The sequence below is a fragment of the Helobdella robusta genome, assembly GCF_000326865.2.
Source record: "Helobdella robusta unplaced genomic scaffold HELROscaffold_44, whole genome shotgun sequence".
Lineage (NCBI taxonomy): Eukaryota > Metazoa > Annelida > Clitellata > Rhynchobdellida > Glossiphoniidae > Helobdella > Helobdella robusta.
Window position 1 is genome coordinate 1,028,792 of NW_008705063.1, and position 19,216 is coordinate 1,048,007.

At 33.3% G+C, this 19,216-nt stretch overlaps 1 protein-coding gene across 1 annotated transcript; it reads right to left on the bottom strand.

The window, feature by feature from the left end:
* Positions 1-398: 398 nt before the first annotated feature.
* HELRODRAFT_114129 (hypothetical protein) lies at positions 399-17,606 on the bottom strand (the record flags this gene model as incomplete). Its single annotated transcript, XM_009025955.1, has 13 exons — positions 17,407-17,606; positions 17,037-17,199; positions 15,487-15,647; positions 15,101-15,208; positions 10,775-10,897; positions 10,294-10,409; positions 9,724-9,899; positions 9,323-9,485; positions 8,685-8,875; positions 8,051-8,221; positions 6,802-6,907; positions 1,159-1,308; positions 399-653 (listed from the first exon to the last, which is right to left on the bottom strand). The coding sequence occupies exons 1-13, from the start codon at positions 17,561-17,563 to the stop codon at positions 399-401; spliced, it is 2,040 nt and encodes a 679-aa protein (XP_009024203.1). The 5' UTR covers positions 17,564-17,606.
* Positions 17,607-19,216: the final 1,610 nt, after the last annotated feature.

Genomic DNA, 19,216 nt, shown 5'->3' on the forward strand with positions numbered 1-19,216 from the left:
AAATAAGTTAATAATAATAATTGTAATAAATTTGGATAATCAACAAGTTTACAATTGTTATGATAATTATCCTGGCGTCATAAGCAAACAAATGCTTTCAACAAAATAAACACACACTCACACGCGCGCGTATACACACACGTATATATATATATATATATATATATATATATATATATATATATACATTGTATATATTAAAACAAAGTTTGATAGACATTATATATGAAAGTTACAAGTTTGATTTCTGAAGCACTGGTCTTAAATATCTGAATGATTCATGAACCTGGATGTGGTTGTTATTGATATATTGGAATCAATTTTATAAGAATCCAAAGCGTTTACTATTCATGTGTGTAGGGCATCTTTTAGGTAATAAGTGAGTAAGTATTGGAAAGTTACGATATGTTTATGGCAATATAATAAACAAAATAAGCAACATTAACCGTGGATTTGTTGAGAGGCGAGTTGAGAGCATATTCGTACAACCTCTGGTAAACATTCCCATCATAGCACCCTAGAGCGCTGCCCAGTAAACGGTCAGGAAAGTCAAATGCATCCACCAATGGAAGGACATTTGGTCTAATGTTCAGCAACAATGCCTCAATACGTTCTATGCAGATGTTTATTTGATCTGTCGTTATCCCACAGGACTAAGAGTGGATGAGTTAGGTGGGATTTATTACTCAAATCCAATATCAAATAATCTTTTCATAAAACAGTTCAAAACAAATTTTAAATCATCTCTACCTATGAAAACATAATCAAAAAGTTTGTCTGTCTGTTATTTTTGAATGCATTTTGGAAAAAAGGGTTCCTACAGCGGTAAAATGCTATTTTAATGCCTATGTATGTCATCAGAATAATTACAAACGTATCATTTTAAATCTACAGAGCAATCAAGCAAACAGAAACAAATCCACCTATGACCAACCAAAATGAAAAAGCAAAAATTGAAAGATAAAATGAAAAATAAATTGCAAAGACAAACATGACAGAGCATGAGAATTTAAGTTGTAAAATATTTAAATAACGATGTATTGAATTGAATTGATTGACTGCATTTGGCAAAATTTCAAATTCGATAATAAAAATCATAAAACGTAAACATCAAAAAACATAACTTTACGAACTGACAAACAAAACAACGCGGACAACCTCAATGAACTCGACGGCATGGTCGACGATGGACTTGAGGGCATAGAGTTCAAACAACTGACCCAACACTGTGTACACACCTGCATCTTCTTGTCGGACTGTTTCAAGTTGTTCGTGCACTGAACTGGTCAGGTATACGTGTGAGTGGGCCTGGTAATGTCGTTGTTTGTAGTTGTTGCTGTTGGTAATGTTAAGGTTTAAATACTGTGTACATATGAATTTGTGCATCTGGCCACATACACAACGTATTAATTCGAATAGCGAGAATGCTATAGGAATACCGAAAAAGCTTGAACGTTCTATCATGCTTAAATGTTCTATCACGCTTAAAATATATAATTTTTTTGGTTTTGAACTCAAGCAACATGGCAATGATTTACGTACAATCTGTTAGAAAAATTAAACGGGGAATAGATAGATAGATAGAGAGAGATAGGAGGGGGGAGAGTGAGATAGAAAGAGAGAGAGAGAACAGATTTAGTTATTTTTGCCCGGTCAATAAATGCATTTTCATTGACGTTTTAAAAATAACTTCACATTTTATTAGTATTTTGCTAGTTGTTTTTGTAACAATTAGAAATTAACAAACAATTAAAAATGTTTTAAATACTTGAAACTCCAGAAAAAAAACAAACAGTTTTTCAAAAAGAAAACAAAACAGCATAGAGTAAATTTTTATGGTGGAACCTTGGCAAGAGTACATTACTGTTCAATACCATATTCAGTTTCTAATAAAGGAAATACATCTAGCATCTTAGAATCATTGAGCTTCATTATTCATTTTTGTTCTAATTCATAAATCTGCAGCAGCAACAACTTCGTCCTCTGGGTGGAGACAGCTAATAAAAAATTAATTTTTTTTTGATCGCCTCCGAGCTATTCATCTTCTTTTTAACTGATTTGCGAAACGAAACATTTATGAAAGCGACTAAACAATAGATGAATAACACCACAGACGAAAAGATAGAAGAAAGATAATAACGATAACAGCCTTTATAATAATAATAATCTTAACCACAACACGAATCAATATGATGACGTCACAGACAGCCGTTGTTGAAGGCAAGACGGTGATTCAATTGAACAAGTGATCAATGTGATGCTGCGTTAGTAGAATTTGTCAGGAGGTTACTATGAGTTTGTTGACAGTGAGTCATATGCAAATGCATACACACGCAGCAAAACCATCTTTTCGTGTTATTACGTCTAGGGTTCATAAAACGTTATTTATAAACGTCCACATCTGTTCCCTCATCATAAACTGTTCTTTCAATAAAAAGTTAAATTGTTCAGACGAATATAAGAATTGAACTATATCGCAATGAAGGAATAAGTAGATGACATTTTGAACCATAATTAGAAGAAAAGCTTTTTCTTCTCTTTACAATCACGAAAGTTTAAAAAACTTAACAAGTCAGATTCTATAAGCAGGAAAAATCATTGAAAACATAAATAGATTAAGTAGATCTAAGGCTTTCACGGTTTAACTATAATTAGAAAAAGGATACATAAAGTTTATTTGATAAAAGTGATAGCTTGATGACGTGAACTTTTCAAATGAAACAATTTTTTTACTCGTCTGAAAGATAAACATTTTAAACAACTAACTCCAAATAAATTATTTTTGACTTTCGGTTAAAATTTGAACAAAAAAGAGGGCCCAAATTTTTTTTTATTTAAAAATAAAAATTAAACAACTTGAATTCGAGCAGACAGTCTATCCATCTGTCTATCCATCCAGCCACCCAACAGTTTATCCATCTATATATCCATACATTTATCTATCCAACTAACTATCCATCCATCCATATATCCATCTAGTGCTATGTTAAAGAATGAAAATTTTAATAATAACAATTTAAAGAGTAGTGCAAGACATTTGTGAGTTACAATAATCCCATACAAACATGTGGCACTTGTTTGTATGGATTGAGAGCAATAATCATAAAACGAACGAAGAAGAATAACAATGAATGATAATAAATATTAAAAATAATAATTAACGCACACGCACACACACACACACACCACACACACACACACACACACGATTGACAACACTCGTTCACTGGCTTGCTGATAACAAACATATGAAAATTAGGTTAAAAAAATACTCTCTACGACAATGCTTGAGTGAGAAAAAACTTCTTCAACTTTAACGCCAAATATAACGCTATCCGCGATTGAAAGTTTGAAACACTTTATGAAACACTTTAGATAAGTTAAAAATCATTCATTCTTTCATTTACTTTCCCACTCACTCACTCACTCACTCACTCACTCACTCACTCACTCACTCACTCACTCACTCACTCACTCACTTACTCACTCACTCACTCACTCACTCACTTATTCCCTCACTCACAAAATAAATTACTGAATTCATTTATGAATTTATCAATCAATCAGTTTTTTATTCATCCGCTCAATTATACAATTTCAGTTTCCATTCGTATATCTTAGGTGGATCCATCTCTTCAATCGGTCACGTATTATAATAATAAATAACTCAAAAGTTCATTCGTTCGTTCGTTCATTCATTCATTCATTTATTCATTCGTTCGTGAATTTTTATAATGTTTACGAAAGCCACTGACGGCATTCATTCACTGTATCAAGTGACTTTTGAAGTTTTTATCGAACGTTTCGAATTCGTCTAACTCGCTCACTCAATCATCTATTTATTCATTCATTCACTCCTTCATTCATTCATTCAGTCAGTCATTTAACCTATTTACAGTACACACACTCACACACGCACTTTATGCATACAAACAACCACACACACACATAAACAATCATACACACGAGATTTTTTTTCTGACATTTTTTTTATGAACGGCACGTACTCGCAGTGGCAACAATTGTTTATTCGAATTCGATTACGAAGCATCAATCCGATCTTCATTGGCTGCTTAGGTTTTGTTTTTAATTTAAAAAAATTATTTGCTCGTGGTTGATTCATAACAAATTATTTGTCGGTACATTGATAACAAAATTATCTGTTGATAACATTGATAATAAAAAAACGTTGATAAAAGAAATTCATTGCCAGTGCATTCACTCTCCCTCATTCACTCTCACTCGTTCACTTTCACTCATTCACTCTCCTCTTCACATCATCAGTTCATCTGTATCCCCTCTCACTCATTCACTCTCACTCATTCACTCCACTCATCACATCATCAACTAATGATGAACTTTCCTCATTCGCAGTTTTTAAAGCAAAATAACTTTTAAATGATCCGATTTTCAAAACACGTCCACAAACTCACCCACTACTAAACAGCCAAACGCTGAACTCGTTTGAAACATCGTGTCCGATTAATCGGTTGATGATTAACTACATAAACCAATAAACTCCACCACACACAAACATAGCAAAAAACCGGGCTAAAAATCTATTCAGTAGTTCATTTATTAGAGCAGATGAACTCAAGAACGACAAACAAGTAGGTAGAGATAGATGAACCAATTTGAACATCAACCAACATCATTTAACATTCTATGAACTATATCATTGCGATAACTGAAGATAACTGTATTTTTGTATTTGCTTATCAGTATGTATGTATGTGTGTGGTGCGTGTGCGTGCGTATGTGTGTGTGTGTGTGCAGTTCTATAATTAAGATAATTGTATAATGTACAAAACACAAGACAAAATAGTAGTGCGTACCTAGAAGGGAATGCAAACAAAGTTAACACAGGTGATGATTGCACGGGTATATAATTAAGGCCAATTGTTTGGCCTAGAAACTGAATAAATAATCAGGTAAATGCTTAAAAAAGTAAGTCAATTTATACAAAATAAACTAAAATTCAGCGCGTGCATGGAGCTGATGAAGTATATATACACCACCAAAATAAACTGAGTTAAGCGCTAACATATGAGGAGGCACAGGTTGGAAGCTTTGTTAGTTCATTGTTTGTTATAAGTGAGTGAACTTGGAAATTACGTAAAAACAAAATGATGATTTCTTGTAACCAACAACTGAACTTTATTTAATGACATCAACCAAATTCAGTTAAAGTGGCGATATTGTTAAATGTCTTCTAAATATTTTTGATCATCGTATCGTAAAAATGAATTTGAATATTAGACTAAATAAGAAAACTACACCCAGCGTCACGTAATGTATACTATTAATATACTGTAGCTTTCTTTAATCTCAACTCAACTGGAAGAAACAATGTTTTATCGTTCAACTTAATTCAATTTCTAAGAAATCACCTAAATTAACTAGCCGGTAAATCTAATTTGGATTTAAAAATGCATGCAGAAAGACTAAATTTTACATGTTTTACTCCATTCACTCTTCAAGCAGTGATGAACTGTGCTGCCTCCACTGCTACAAATGCATGCACTCCTACGTGACATTACTAATAATATGAATCAAGAAAACTGAAGTTGACGGTTGAGCACATTCCAGTCAAGATTGATAGCCCAACTACAGAGAAATAACTTTTTTCCCGAGATAAAGGCATTTTTATCCCAAAAATTTTAATTAAGAATTTAACTAACTTGAGATCGACTCACTCCATTTATTTAATGCCAATGTTTCGTACATGCTGCCTTACAACTTTATATAACTAATATCTGCCATATAAATCATAAAGATAGAAGAATGAATAATAATAATAATAATAAATTATTGTGAAAAAACAAATTCAGCTAGTAAACAAAGGTATGATGACGTGATCGAAAAAATAAATTAACGCATACAAATTAGTTTCAGGTCTGTCTAGTCTGCTATAAACAAGCGAACAGGTCGGGTCATTGGACTCTACTGAATGTTTACTATTGTTCACCGCTGTTCACACAACCAAATACACAATGTTTTTAACAGTGTTCACTTTCTATGTTCTACGTTCGTTAATCGTTCATACATCACTTACAAACCGGTGCACACATATGTGTGCGAGAGTAAATGTATGAATTGTTTATAAAGATGAGTGTGCGTGTGGTTGCGCGCGCGTGTGTATGTGTGTAGATGTATTGAGAAATAGAAAGTATTTTGATGCATTGCTCCATCAAAAATTTTAAGTGGATGGCTGTTTGTTGAGCATAAAATTGTTTGAATGCCTGCCTTACATATTTCTCTAGCTACAAAGCGGCTTGCTATGCGATACATGTTACATGTACTTAAATATATATGCTTTGTTGTAACGTTGGCACTATACAAACAAATCGAAACATGAGCATTTGAGGTTGGTTTCACTATGCATCTATTTATAGACTTGTTTGTCTACGGATGAGCTATGTGAAACATGTTTTGAAAAATGGGCCAATGATGACTGATAACATAAATGCATTCCTGATTGAACTTCACTAATCATACATAGATTTTCAAAAAGTCAAAAAATCTAAAAACTTTGGACCACAAAGTAAGGACATATTTGTTCACGTGCTTTTGGCTTTTATATAAACCGAAACATGAAAATAACAGAACATTGATGTCAGAATTTTAACAGAAAATAAAAATATATCTAAAAAGTTATAAATATGTGGAGTTTAACAAAAACAGTAGAATGAAAAACATTCACAACCACATAAAAATTACATGAAGCAAGCTAAAGTTAAAATATGCAAATGATGTCTTAAAATATGCAAGTAAATGTTAAAATATGCAAATTAATGTGACCTTAGCAGCCCTGATGAGATAGCAAGCTGAATAGTTCCAAGCTTCATGATGTGGGCGTCCAGTGGCCAACAACCCATCCAATTTCTTTGAGGCTTTCTCGATGCACCTGCGTGTGTGTGTGTGTTTGTGTGTGTGTGTGTGTGTGTACGTACGTATGCAAGTATTTGTGTGTGTGTGTGCGTGTGTGTATTTAAACGTTGGCGTTGGTATCTTTCGAATGTAGACACGTTGCCATCTAAAACACATATGCGTGATAAATTGAAATTGATAACATTCAGGTAAATAAAGAAATGATGCCTGACAATCGATTACATATGCCAGTAGCGTTTAAATTATAACTACAGGAAACAATTACATTTGAAGTTAAAAAACACCTCGTTCAGTGTTGACTCATCATTTTATTGTCACACCAAAAATCACCACGACTTTGAAGATGGTGATTGTGATAATGATGACGATGATTTTTGTTGCAGATGACGATGGGGAGATTGTGATGGTGGTTTTGAAGATGGTGATTTTAGAGAGAGTGACTTTGGAGATGGTGATTTCTGGAGAGGGTGATTTTGAAAATGGTGATCGGGACAATGACGATGATCGCGATGAGGAATGAACTAGTTTCTGGCTGACATTGATTGACAAGCTGACTGACAATAGTTGCCTCTTACTTTTCAAACTTTGAAATGATACCATAAAAAAAGATGCATAGTTTTTTTTTCTTATAAAAAAAAAGTTTTAAAGTTCATTTAAAAAAAAAGCAAACTGAGAATTTGAAGTTTAAAAACCGATGAAAATCTATAGAATGATTGTATGTAAATAAACGTGCAATGTGCGTATGAAAAGCTCGAACGTTCATTAATGTTTACAACTTTCGTTTACATTTCTTCAATTGTTCACATCTACGTTCATTAATTTTTGTTTGCGAGTGTTCGTCCAATTATATTCTACTTGTTTGTTTATTCATTTATGTTTGTATATTAAATTTTCAAGTTTGCAAATCAGAATGTATGTGTATTAAGTTAGTATGTTTATTTTTTGTTTGTTCGAATTCATGTTTGTGTATGTAGGATAAAAGAATTGCCTGTTTACTTGCAATAATTCGTTTCAAATGTAATATTTTATTTGGATGGTGGAGTTCACCCACCCACTAACCAACCATCCAAGAGAACAATCAGTCGACTAACCAGTCAATCGAGCAACCAGCTAACAAACTAAAAAACCAACCAAACAGTCAACAAACCACAAAACTAACATAAGAGCTCTCCTTTCAAAAGCTTCGACAATCTCTACAAATGACAATGGAAAGTGAAACCTCGGTCTTTCCGAGTGAAGGTGACGAAAGATATATTTAGAACTTTGGTTATCTGGTAACGATGACGCAGACGATGACAGTAACGCAGCTTGGTAAACTTTTAAAAGGTATCTGTGAAAAGAGATACATTAAATGGCACACTATAAAAAAAGATAACTAATCCAATTGTTTCACCTATTGAAAATTATGCTGTGAATTTTTAAAGCAGTTTAAAATTTTTAAGGTAGTTTTAAATTTGTGAAAAAGTTATCTACACTCGCGTTTTAACTGAAAATGATTAAAATATAGTCAAGATGAAAATTCTAAAACATTGGTCAAAAATAATACAGGACATAACCACATAAGACATAAGAATAAATACATTTTTACGAAATAAAACAACATTTATGTAGAAACATACAAACACACATCTTTTCAAAACACACATAACTCTACAAAAACTTTAAAAAAAATGTCATAAAACGCACACACATCCTTGAAAAAAACACATTCCTAGACAACAGACACATCCCTAAAAAACACACACAACTGCACTTGAAAAGAACAGACGCACATCAGACAAGCCACCCCCAACCTGGCCGTTTGCAGATAGAGAACAGGGTGAACACCTTCATAGGTACACGCCGCGACAACTTCGGTGTATATCTTGGGAATGCCACTGGCGGCACTGTAGCCATGCCCGCCACAAATCAGACGACACCTCTCGATGCCAACCACCGCCTCGTCCAGCGTCAGGGCTTTCAAACCGGCTGACAGTGCATGCAACTGGTGCGTGGGTGAATGAATGGCTAGATGAAATGAACAATTAGCTGATGAATTCATTCATTCATTAAATTCATTCATATGTTCGTTCGTTCATTCGTTCATTCATTCATTCATTCATTCATTCATTCATTCATTCATAGGAAGCATATGGATTGATAGACTAGATTGGTGGCTGAATGGTTCGATGGATGTATCGATAGAATAATTAAGTTACTATTACACACTTACATAGAAGTGTTACAGTATATGAGTGAATATAAAAACAGAATGGCTAGATGACTGCCAATGCACACCACCAAACATTGAAACCAATTAAAGAAAGAATAACTAACTAACTGAATTTAAAGTCAAAAGTACAAAAGCCGACAAAAAAAAATGATCAGACATGATTGAAAACGCAACACGTAGAAGCACATAGATAGAAGGATAGCGTTGATAGCCTCACACCTCAGGCAAGTCACTGAGGTCTCCCTTCTGAATATCGTAGTTCATGGTGAAGTAGAGCTCTCTAAGTTTGTTGCCAGCAATGTAGAAGATGTAGGAGGCTGCAAGTTCAGTGAAGAGGATGTGCTGCTGGGCCTGGTACTCTATGATGTGTGGTTCTTCTTGTCTGCGTGCGTGCGCGTGTGTGTGTATGTTCGTGTATGTGTATGTATGTGTGCGTGTATGTGCATGGTTATGTTTGTCTGTGTGTGCGTGTTCATATTTTGCGTGCATATGTGTGTGCGCGGTCGTATTAATAAATGAACAATTACAAGTGCACGCAAGAGCACAGACACAAATACATACAGAGACAAACACATACAGAGACAAACACAGACTTAAAAATAAAAGCAGATTATACTGACCCAGGAGCGTACTCAGATTGTCGCCTGACGCAACTGTACCTGGCTGCAATGGTGACCGCCTGGGCTAATCCCTGCCCTGCCTGGTTGAAAACCAGCATGGCCCTCACAAACACCATCGACCCATACTTCAACTTCTCCAGCTTCTTCTCTTTCTGATATGTTCCATCCCTGGTCACCTGAACGAGTGAGTGAGTGAAAAAGTGAGTGAAAAAGTGAGTGAATGAGTGAGTGAGTGAGTGAGTGAGTGAGTGAATAGATGGATAAACGAGTGAATGGATGGAAAGATGTACAAGTTGGTGAATGAGTGGATGGATGAATTAGTGAATGAGAAAATAAATTAATAAATAGATGTCTGAAAGTCTGTTGAGAATGATGAGAAGTAATACAGAGCACGCATTCCCGCTAATCATCCATCTTCGCTATTAATATTTAGTTATCTTCCTACCTAGTTCATTGATTCAACAGAGTTAGTTATGAAGCTTCCCCTCAAAACGAGCTCTTGGTTCATTCCCAAGAAATAATAGTCCAGCACCAACAATAAACGTTCAATCAAAAAAAGTAAAAAAAAACCTTTGCACTCTTCATCAACATGTTCCTTCTTGGAATCCTAAACTGATCAAATTTCACGAATCCGTTGTCCATACCGTGGAAGCCAAGTTTCGTCCCTATGTCCCCAATCGTTAATCCTGTCGTTGTTGTTTGGTTGTTTGTAACATCGTCGAGGATGTTGTGTTGTTTCAACACATGATTTTTTTCATTGTTGCTGTTTATATTGATGCTAACAATATTGTTAACATCATCACTACCGTCCCGATAACGCCAACCTAATCACAACAAGAAAAAACAATTACGCCAACATCATCACAACATTAACAATGACAGCAACAACACTTCCACCAAACAAATAAAAAAAACATCAACAACAACAGCAACAACATCAGTAGCAACGAAATATTTTATCTTTTATCTTTTTTAGGGCCCTTTTTCATGTTTCTTGAAAAACAAAAACAAAATAAAAAAAATTGTCGGTGGCAAAACGACATTCAAAGACCACCTTTCAAGGGTTCGTGCGTCTCAAAATCTCTGAGTTGAACGATGAAGGGGTGGATGCCTTCGTTCCGCCCGTTTGTAATCAACGAGGCCATGACTATCGCGCAGTTGCACGTCTTGCCCACTGCAGTAGTGTGATGTGATCGCGAAATGTAATTGATGTGATCGCGAAATGTAATATATGTGATGTAATGTATGGTCATTGAAATGATGAAATGTAATGTGATTGATGTGATGTAATGTGATTGAGGATGTTATGTAATGTGATCAAGGATGTAATGTAATGTGATTGATGTGATGTAATGTAATGTGGTTGAGGATGTTATATAAAGTGGTTGGTGTGACATAATGCGGTAAACATTATGATGATGATGCAAAGGATAATGTCGCCTATAGCAAAGTTAATAATAATTATAATTACAATAATAATAATATAATAATAATTATTATTATTATTGCTGTTACAAATATGATTAATATAGCATTAAAATAGATCGTAACATGTGTCGATGATGATGTGAGTAAACTGAACTGGCTGAGTGCGTTAGGTGCATTCGGTGCATTGTATGAGTGAACGAACGAATGAATGTGTGTGTGTGTGTGCGCGTGTCTGTATGTATGTGTGTGGGTGTCTGCGTGCGCCTGTATGTATGCTTAAACCAAAAAGAATGAAACAAAACAAAAATAAATTCAAACGATGAAAGTGGTGACTATGAGGATGAAGACGATGATAACTAACATCACAATGACGATGATGGAGGTTATAGTAATGGGCATGATTAGGATTGCGACGACGACGATGATGACGACGGTGATGAAAAAGAAGAAAACATCTCCAAAAGATGCAAATCCTAAAAAACCTGCCAGATGAAACTGTCAGAAAGATTGAAATTTGACAAGGTCGATCCGATCTCTAAGTATTACGACTGTCGATTTGGCGTTCAGATTATTGCTCTGAAAGAAGCTCAATAAGAAAAAAACGTTTTAGTCATAAACGGCTCTCCTCATCAAAATCCAACAGTTAAAATTTCATATGCACCCACCCCAGATATTTGCTGGTTCATCCGCCGAACCAACAATGCGTACGCGGTTTCTATAAGCGAATGATAGTTTCCTTTAATTCAGTTTTTAATTTTTTTTTTAATTTTTTGGACCAGGTTCTGACAATTTTGTCCGGCGTTTTGTCAGTAATGACTTTCTGTTCGACACACAATGTTTGTTTTTACATGCTGCTACTACTTCTGCAGGTGTCTTGAGACCACAGGAATATATACTGTTTGGCACTTCATAACTACACACTACTACTACTACTACTACTACTACTACTACTACTACTACTACTACTACTACTGATAATAATAATAATAATGATGGTAAAGATGATGACGATGACGATGATGAAAAAGAGACGAAAAGGATGACTGATTAATTTTGACCATAGTGATGATGATAGTTAAAAAAAATGACATGTCTAGCGCCTGAAACCGCAACAACAACAAAAAACAACAACAACAACAATAATAATAATAACAACACAAATAATAATAACGATAATAGTAATAATAATAATAACAACAACCACAAAAATAATTAAAACAAAGTAATAATAATTTCGAAGTGAATAGATAGCTAGTGCAAATTTATTGATAAATGAACAATATCGCGTCATTAACTCACCGACTCACTCTCCCTCTCTCTCTCTCCCCCTCCCTCTCTCTCTCTCTCTATCACTATCTATCTCTATCACTAACTTACTCATATTCAGGCAGACAGCAAGCAACAACAATAACGATTTATTAAACTATAAAAAATAATTACCCAATAATAACGATGATGAAAACGACCATGACGATAATGATGGAGATGATGATGATAACGATGATAAATACGGTGAAGGCGGTGACGATGATAATACAGAAGCGAATACAATACACAAGTGATAACAACAGCAGTCGGAAACATCAACAATAAAACACCATCAACAATAGTAATAATGTACACTCTTTAATTAACTTTAAATTAAGTTAATAAGTAACTACATTACGGTTCGAAATTTTGAAAAAGTGAATCAGAAATTGATCAAAGTCGAAAACGCTGTTATGTTTTCTAATAATATCATTTATGATCTAATTGCTTTTATTTATTTTATTGGATTTGATTTTTAAATTCTGACTTAATTTAAAGTTAATTAAAGAGTGTACATCAATTCTGACTTAATTTAAAGTTAATTAAAGAGTGTACAATTTAAATTAAATTTCGAACCGTAATGTAGTTACGATTCGAAATATAGAAAAACTGAACCAGAAACTGATCAAAACTGAAAATGCTGTGACATTTCTTAAAAATTGTATCTACGACAGTCTCAACCATAATCGATCTTTATACATAAATAAAAGTAAATCTGTGGATGGTGAAACTATTTTAAATAGTCACAGATTGTTTCTATAGTAGCAAGTAGCATTATGGACAGGGGTGGGCAAACTACGGTCGTCAGCCAGACATTATGAACAAAAAAATGGAGCCACAAATCTTAAAAAATTCTCCCTCAGGTCGAAAAAATTTGCACTTCAAGTACATATGCGGCCCTTCAAAGGTAAAATAGTTCTCAATGCGGCCCTCACAGCAAAAAAGTTTGCCCGCCCCTGATGTAAGACGGACAATTTCATCACAGAATTAATATTAATATTTTTAGTATAAATTCTTTTAAATGCAGTGTAGCATAATTTAGCAAAAAAACCAGAACTTAACTTTTACACTGATTGATTCTAAAACAAATTATTATTATTGTTGTTGTTATATTTAAATTATTATTATTGTTCTTGTTATATATAAATTATTATTTTTATTGTTGCTGTAATAATAGCAATAATAATAATAATAAAGATAGCAATAATAACATATGTAAATTATTATTATTATTCTTAAATATAAATTATTATTATTTTGTTGTTGTTATACATAAATTATTATTATTATTATTGTTGTTGTTATTATATATATATATATAAGGTATTATTATTATTGTTGTATATAAATTATTATTATTATTGTTGTTGTAATATATAAATTATTATTATTATTATTGTTGTATATAAATTATTATTATTATTGTCGTTATTACATATGAATTATTATTATTATTGATGCTATTATTATCCTTAGTGATGTTGCTACTAATGTTTACATAGACCGGAGGTATTTGTTTTGGCGTGTAGTCGAAAAAAAATTTGTGTATGGATGGCTCAGAATAATTTACAAATAATAATAATAGCAATAATAATAATAATAATAATAATAATAATAATAATAATAGCAAATAAAATAATGATAAAAAATGCAATAACAATATCAAACCATTACTTAAAATAGTGTTTAGTAATCAAATTTATGATCTAGATCTACTAAGTAAGATTTCCTCAGCTAAGCTGTTGCCACGAATGACAGAATCGTTTAAACTTTGTTTAGCGATAATATCGCTACTGAAGTTTGAAACTCTAGAGGATGTCGTCGCTAACTTATAAAACGTTCAAGTCATTATCGCCTCAACATTTTTTTTAAATTATAAAATTTAGAAATTGTTTAGAGAAATTGACAGATTAGAGTTTGACTCACCCATATCAATTTGTGTTTGGATATAACTAGATAATGATTCATCTGATACACCCTGATTTACAATAATACGTACTTTATCTAATTATTTTGTTCTTCTCTATCCAACTCACTAATTTTTTCTCTCCAATATGGAATTCAACCAATTAATCACACAGCATATGCGCCATGAGTTTATTAGTGATAAACTTTTGCGCAAGAAGCAATTGAACCGGGTCACCAAGCAACAAAAGCCCGCGACACGACCACAGCAAACGCAACTGCCTGAGCTATCAGGCCAACTGCAATGCTATTTAGTTTTTTCGACTTTGCGACGGATAATGAAAGGGTGATATTTTATCGAGACAGCTGGTGACAATAACGAATATGAGTGAATGATAAGCAAAATGATGACAAAAATGATGATATAACGAAAAATGATGGTGATAAAAATATGACAATAATAAAGATGCAGATGAAGATGATGAAAAGGATGATGATGAAGATGATGGTGATGACCACGACAATGATGACGATAACAATTATGATAACAATTATGATAACGGTGATCACGGCGCCAAACGATCAACCCATTATCACATCTTCACTAAATTATTCCACCATTCTAGTATATCATCAAATCAAATCGGTATAACACTCATGACAACACTCATCATTCAAAAAAACGTCACGTCACACCATCACACCAACATCACACCAACATCACATCATGACCAACATCCCCCTGGCCACCATTTGATTGACGTCAGAGTGGGTGAGTGAATGATGAACTCATCTGTTGACGGATCGAACGTTGCTGTAGTCTCCAATCCCCTCACATTTGTTCCTGGATCGTGCGTGTGTGTGCGTGTGTGTGTATGTGTGAGTGTGTGTATGTATGAGTGTGTGTGAGTGCGTGATAATGCGATAAAATGATGTAATAATAATAATAATTATATTACAATGTGATAAAGATGAGGTGTTGCTTATGATGATGCGATGAGAAGATGAGTGACTGAAGGAATGAAAAGATGAAGAGATGGAGAGGGAGAGAGGGGCACGTCACAAAAACAAATGTAGCAACAAACAACAACACCAAACAACAACGCCAAACAGCCAACGAACCATGACCCATCTCGGTTTGAATATAAGTGCCGAGGATTTCGTAGTTCTCGATTCTGGGCATCCATAACTTTTTCTGCTCCTCGTCTGCCATGGACTCGAAGGTGGGGGTAAACATGGTGGTGTGTAGGGAGAAGGGAGGGACCTCATTGGGAAATATCAAACTGAGAAGTGGTCGTGTTATTTCATTTCCGTTACGTCATTTCCGTTACGTTATTTCCGTTATGTTATTTACGTTATGATGTTGTGTGTCGCGCTGCTTTTTTCTTAGAGAACTTGCTTCAAAGAGTATCAACACGAACACCAGACACATACATACACACACGCACACACACACGCACACGCACGATCACACTTACAAACACGCATGAACATACAAACATAGACACACACACACACACACACACACACACACACACACACACACACACACACACACACATACACACACACAGCATATGACAGTCAGAAAACTTTTTGCATTTGAACAAGGTCACCGCGAATTAAGAGGAGGCAACTCCAATCATTCTGTCATTTTGTGTTGTTTTGTAATCTCGTCTGTGTCATTATTTGTCGTTATACTAATTCTATCCATGTTTTGTAGTGAAACTACTTTGTTAACTACAATATTGATTCAAACATGAAGTAATATATAACAGAAAAGACATTGGGCAATTATAGTAATTCAATAAAGAACATAATCACACGACTGGGCAAGTAACTATCTCTCTTTGATAAGACAGATTTTCATGAGGTAAATTTATTTTATAGATAAAATTTATCATATCTTAAGTACGCTACGTTCAACTTTTTGATAGCAATTAACTAACAAAAGTACAATAATAAAAATAATAATTAATAATAATAATAATATAAAAATAACAATAAAATAATAATTAATAATAATGATAATAACTGGATAATAAATTGAACACAATTGATGAGATAACTAAAAGTGAAAAATTACTAAATAAACCTAAAGAGTGAAAGATAGATAATTTTAAAATAGAAAAATAATTAAATTTAAAGAAAAAAGATGAATGATGATGATCACCTTTCATTTCTACAACCACCCTCATCCCATCATCATCTTTTCCATTATTCCATTATTCCCATTCCAACCTAGAGATTAATCTAAACTTGTCAAAAAGCATCTGAAAAACACACGCACACACACACACACACACACACACACACACACACACACACACACACACACACACACACACACACAAACACATACTTAAACACATATACACCCACACAAAACACACATACACAAACATACTCTTCTATACTCATTGTTATAATGTTTTCTCATCAAAAACCAGGCAAGTAATGGTTTCAAAACACTAATTCAGCCTATTCTTTAGCAGTGTGGCATTGAGAAAAATATCTAGACGGTTTATGTTTTATACACAATACATTTGTATATTTACATATTTACAAATTGAAAATATATATAAATAAATAAATACACCAGAAACATAAGTTTGAGTTTGCTTCGAAAAAAAAATAAAGAAAAGAAATGGAATAAAATTACTTGGACAGACCATTGCATAAAGTAAGATTCAGCTCTACTGATCGATTTGTCTTCCTTTAATAACTTTATGTATGCGGCTGACTTTCTGATGTTCTGCGCGTATGCCTCATCTCTTGATGCATAGTACCGGTCCGGAAGGTTAGAGAATGATTCATTATTCAGTACAGCTAATTCTGCGGTGATGTGCAATTACAAAATGGTCAGGGAGAAACCAGACCAACAATTCAAAAACAGCTGGTTTGATTGAATTTGATTTTTAATTGATGGCATTGATATTGATTTGAAGTTTTTATATTAAAATTAATAAGATGCCTAAAGACCAGAGAAGCAGCACAAACTCAAATTAGAGACCAATTAAAAAATAATGCAGCAGAACTAACGCGCTTGTCGTCTGGTTTCCGTCAAGTATGACGACCCATCAATGATGTTTGTCAAGAGTTCTATGTTGAAAGTACATTTTTTTCTTTCAGCCACAAAGTCCGGATTGACATTAGTGTCGTCGTATCGCTTGACTTTCATTGTTTCATCTTGTTTCATTTTTCTTCTGCTGTTTAAATGTGAAAATCGCGTCAAATTATGAATTGTCCCTTTAAATTTTAAAGTTTAAGTTTAAAAGTGTTGAAAAGTAGACCGCGAAGTAAAAATACGGGATTAAAAAGCCATGACATTCTAGTGATGTGCCATTATTTATTGTGAGTTGTAATGTATTCTAATATATTTATTTGTATAGTAACGTCGTCCAAAATTTTATGACTGAATCACTAATATTTCTAGCTATATATATAAAGATGGAAATTAAACGTTTAACATTTTTTGAAGGTTTGTTTCCATTGAATGTAAAAGTATGTCGTAATTCATGACTAGTTAATAACGTTTACCAACCTAAATTATATTATAGAAACACTTTATCGTATTTTTCCATTATAATTTTCACAGAAAGCAAGAAAAGTAAACTTTTATAAATTAAAAATGCCTAAAAATAGCTATTAAATATTGTCTACGGTTGATCCAAATGGGTATAGATTGAATATAATGACGCAGACGCACCTTAGCCAGTATCCGATGTCAGGTAATGTACTATAGTACAATTCCTGTGCCAAATTTTCACGCATTAAATCCAGTTCAAAATTTATTGTAATTTAATCGTTTAATCATTTATAACGATAACACTATTTGTGTTGAACCAAACATTGTCTAAAAAATTCTAGATTACAGAACGTACATCGGTGAAGATGTCAATTTTCGAAAACAATTATTTTCCATTAGCAGTAACAGTAATTAATGCCTGATCTCGTCATCGTTATATGGGCAGAAATAACATGCAATCGAGCATGAGAGAAAAAGTCATTTAATTGAAAAGTATCTGACTTAATGAGTATTATGAGACCTGAATATTCAACTTGAAACTTTAAATTGATTCAAATTCTAAATGTAAAAATCAAATGTGAATGCCCGTGCTTGTATCGAATGATAGAATTCTGAAATAACGAAACGAAACATAGTTAACCAATCAGATGATACCTACACTTCTCATATGAACCATCTTGCGTTAGGCATGAACTGGATATTGCTAAATTGCTCGACTAGAGATATTTAAGAAAAATAATAATTTCAAGATGAAAAAATAAATCAATCAATGGCAAAAAGGTGTAAGTCTCACAAAATAAGATTTAAAACTTGAACTATTAATATATACTATACCACGTACTATATACAAATAATGAAAAATTAAATGAAAACAAACCAAAAAACTTAACCCACTAATAAAATGAAAATTTAAATAAAAATCAGAAAAATAGTAAAGATAGAAGATTCTTAAAAGGCAGTGGAATAAAATCATCCCATTATTAAAAAAAACTGCAGTGGTGTAATGGTTAAGGAGTTAGGCGCTGATGTTGCAGTGAGTGAGTTCAACTGCATAAAGATCCCAGCAAATCACGTGCAATGTGTGACGAGCTGATTCACGCATATTCACACGACCTCTGTGTGTATTTGTGTTGTAAAAAACTACATAAAAATATAAAAATAATTAACTTGAAATAAATAAAAAAATTAAAAATAAAAAAATAAAATAATTAATAAATAAAAATAATTAACTTGAAAAAAACATGATCGTATCATTTACTTGCTGTACTGTGTATCATCAAATATCATGATACCATGGACGAGAAGGATAGACTTCAACAGTGA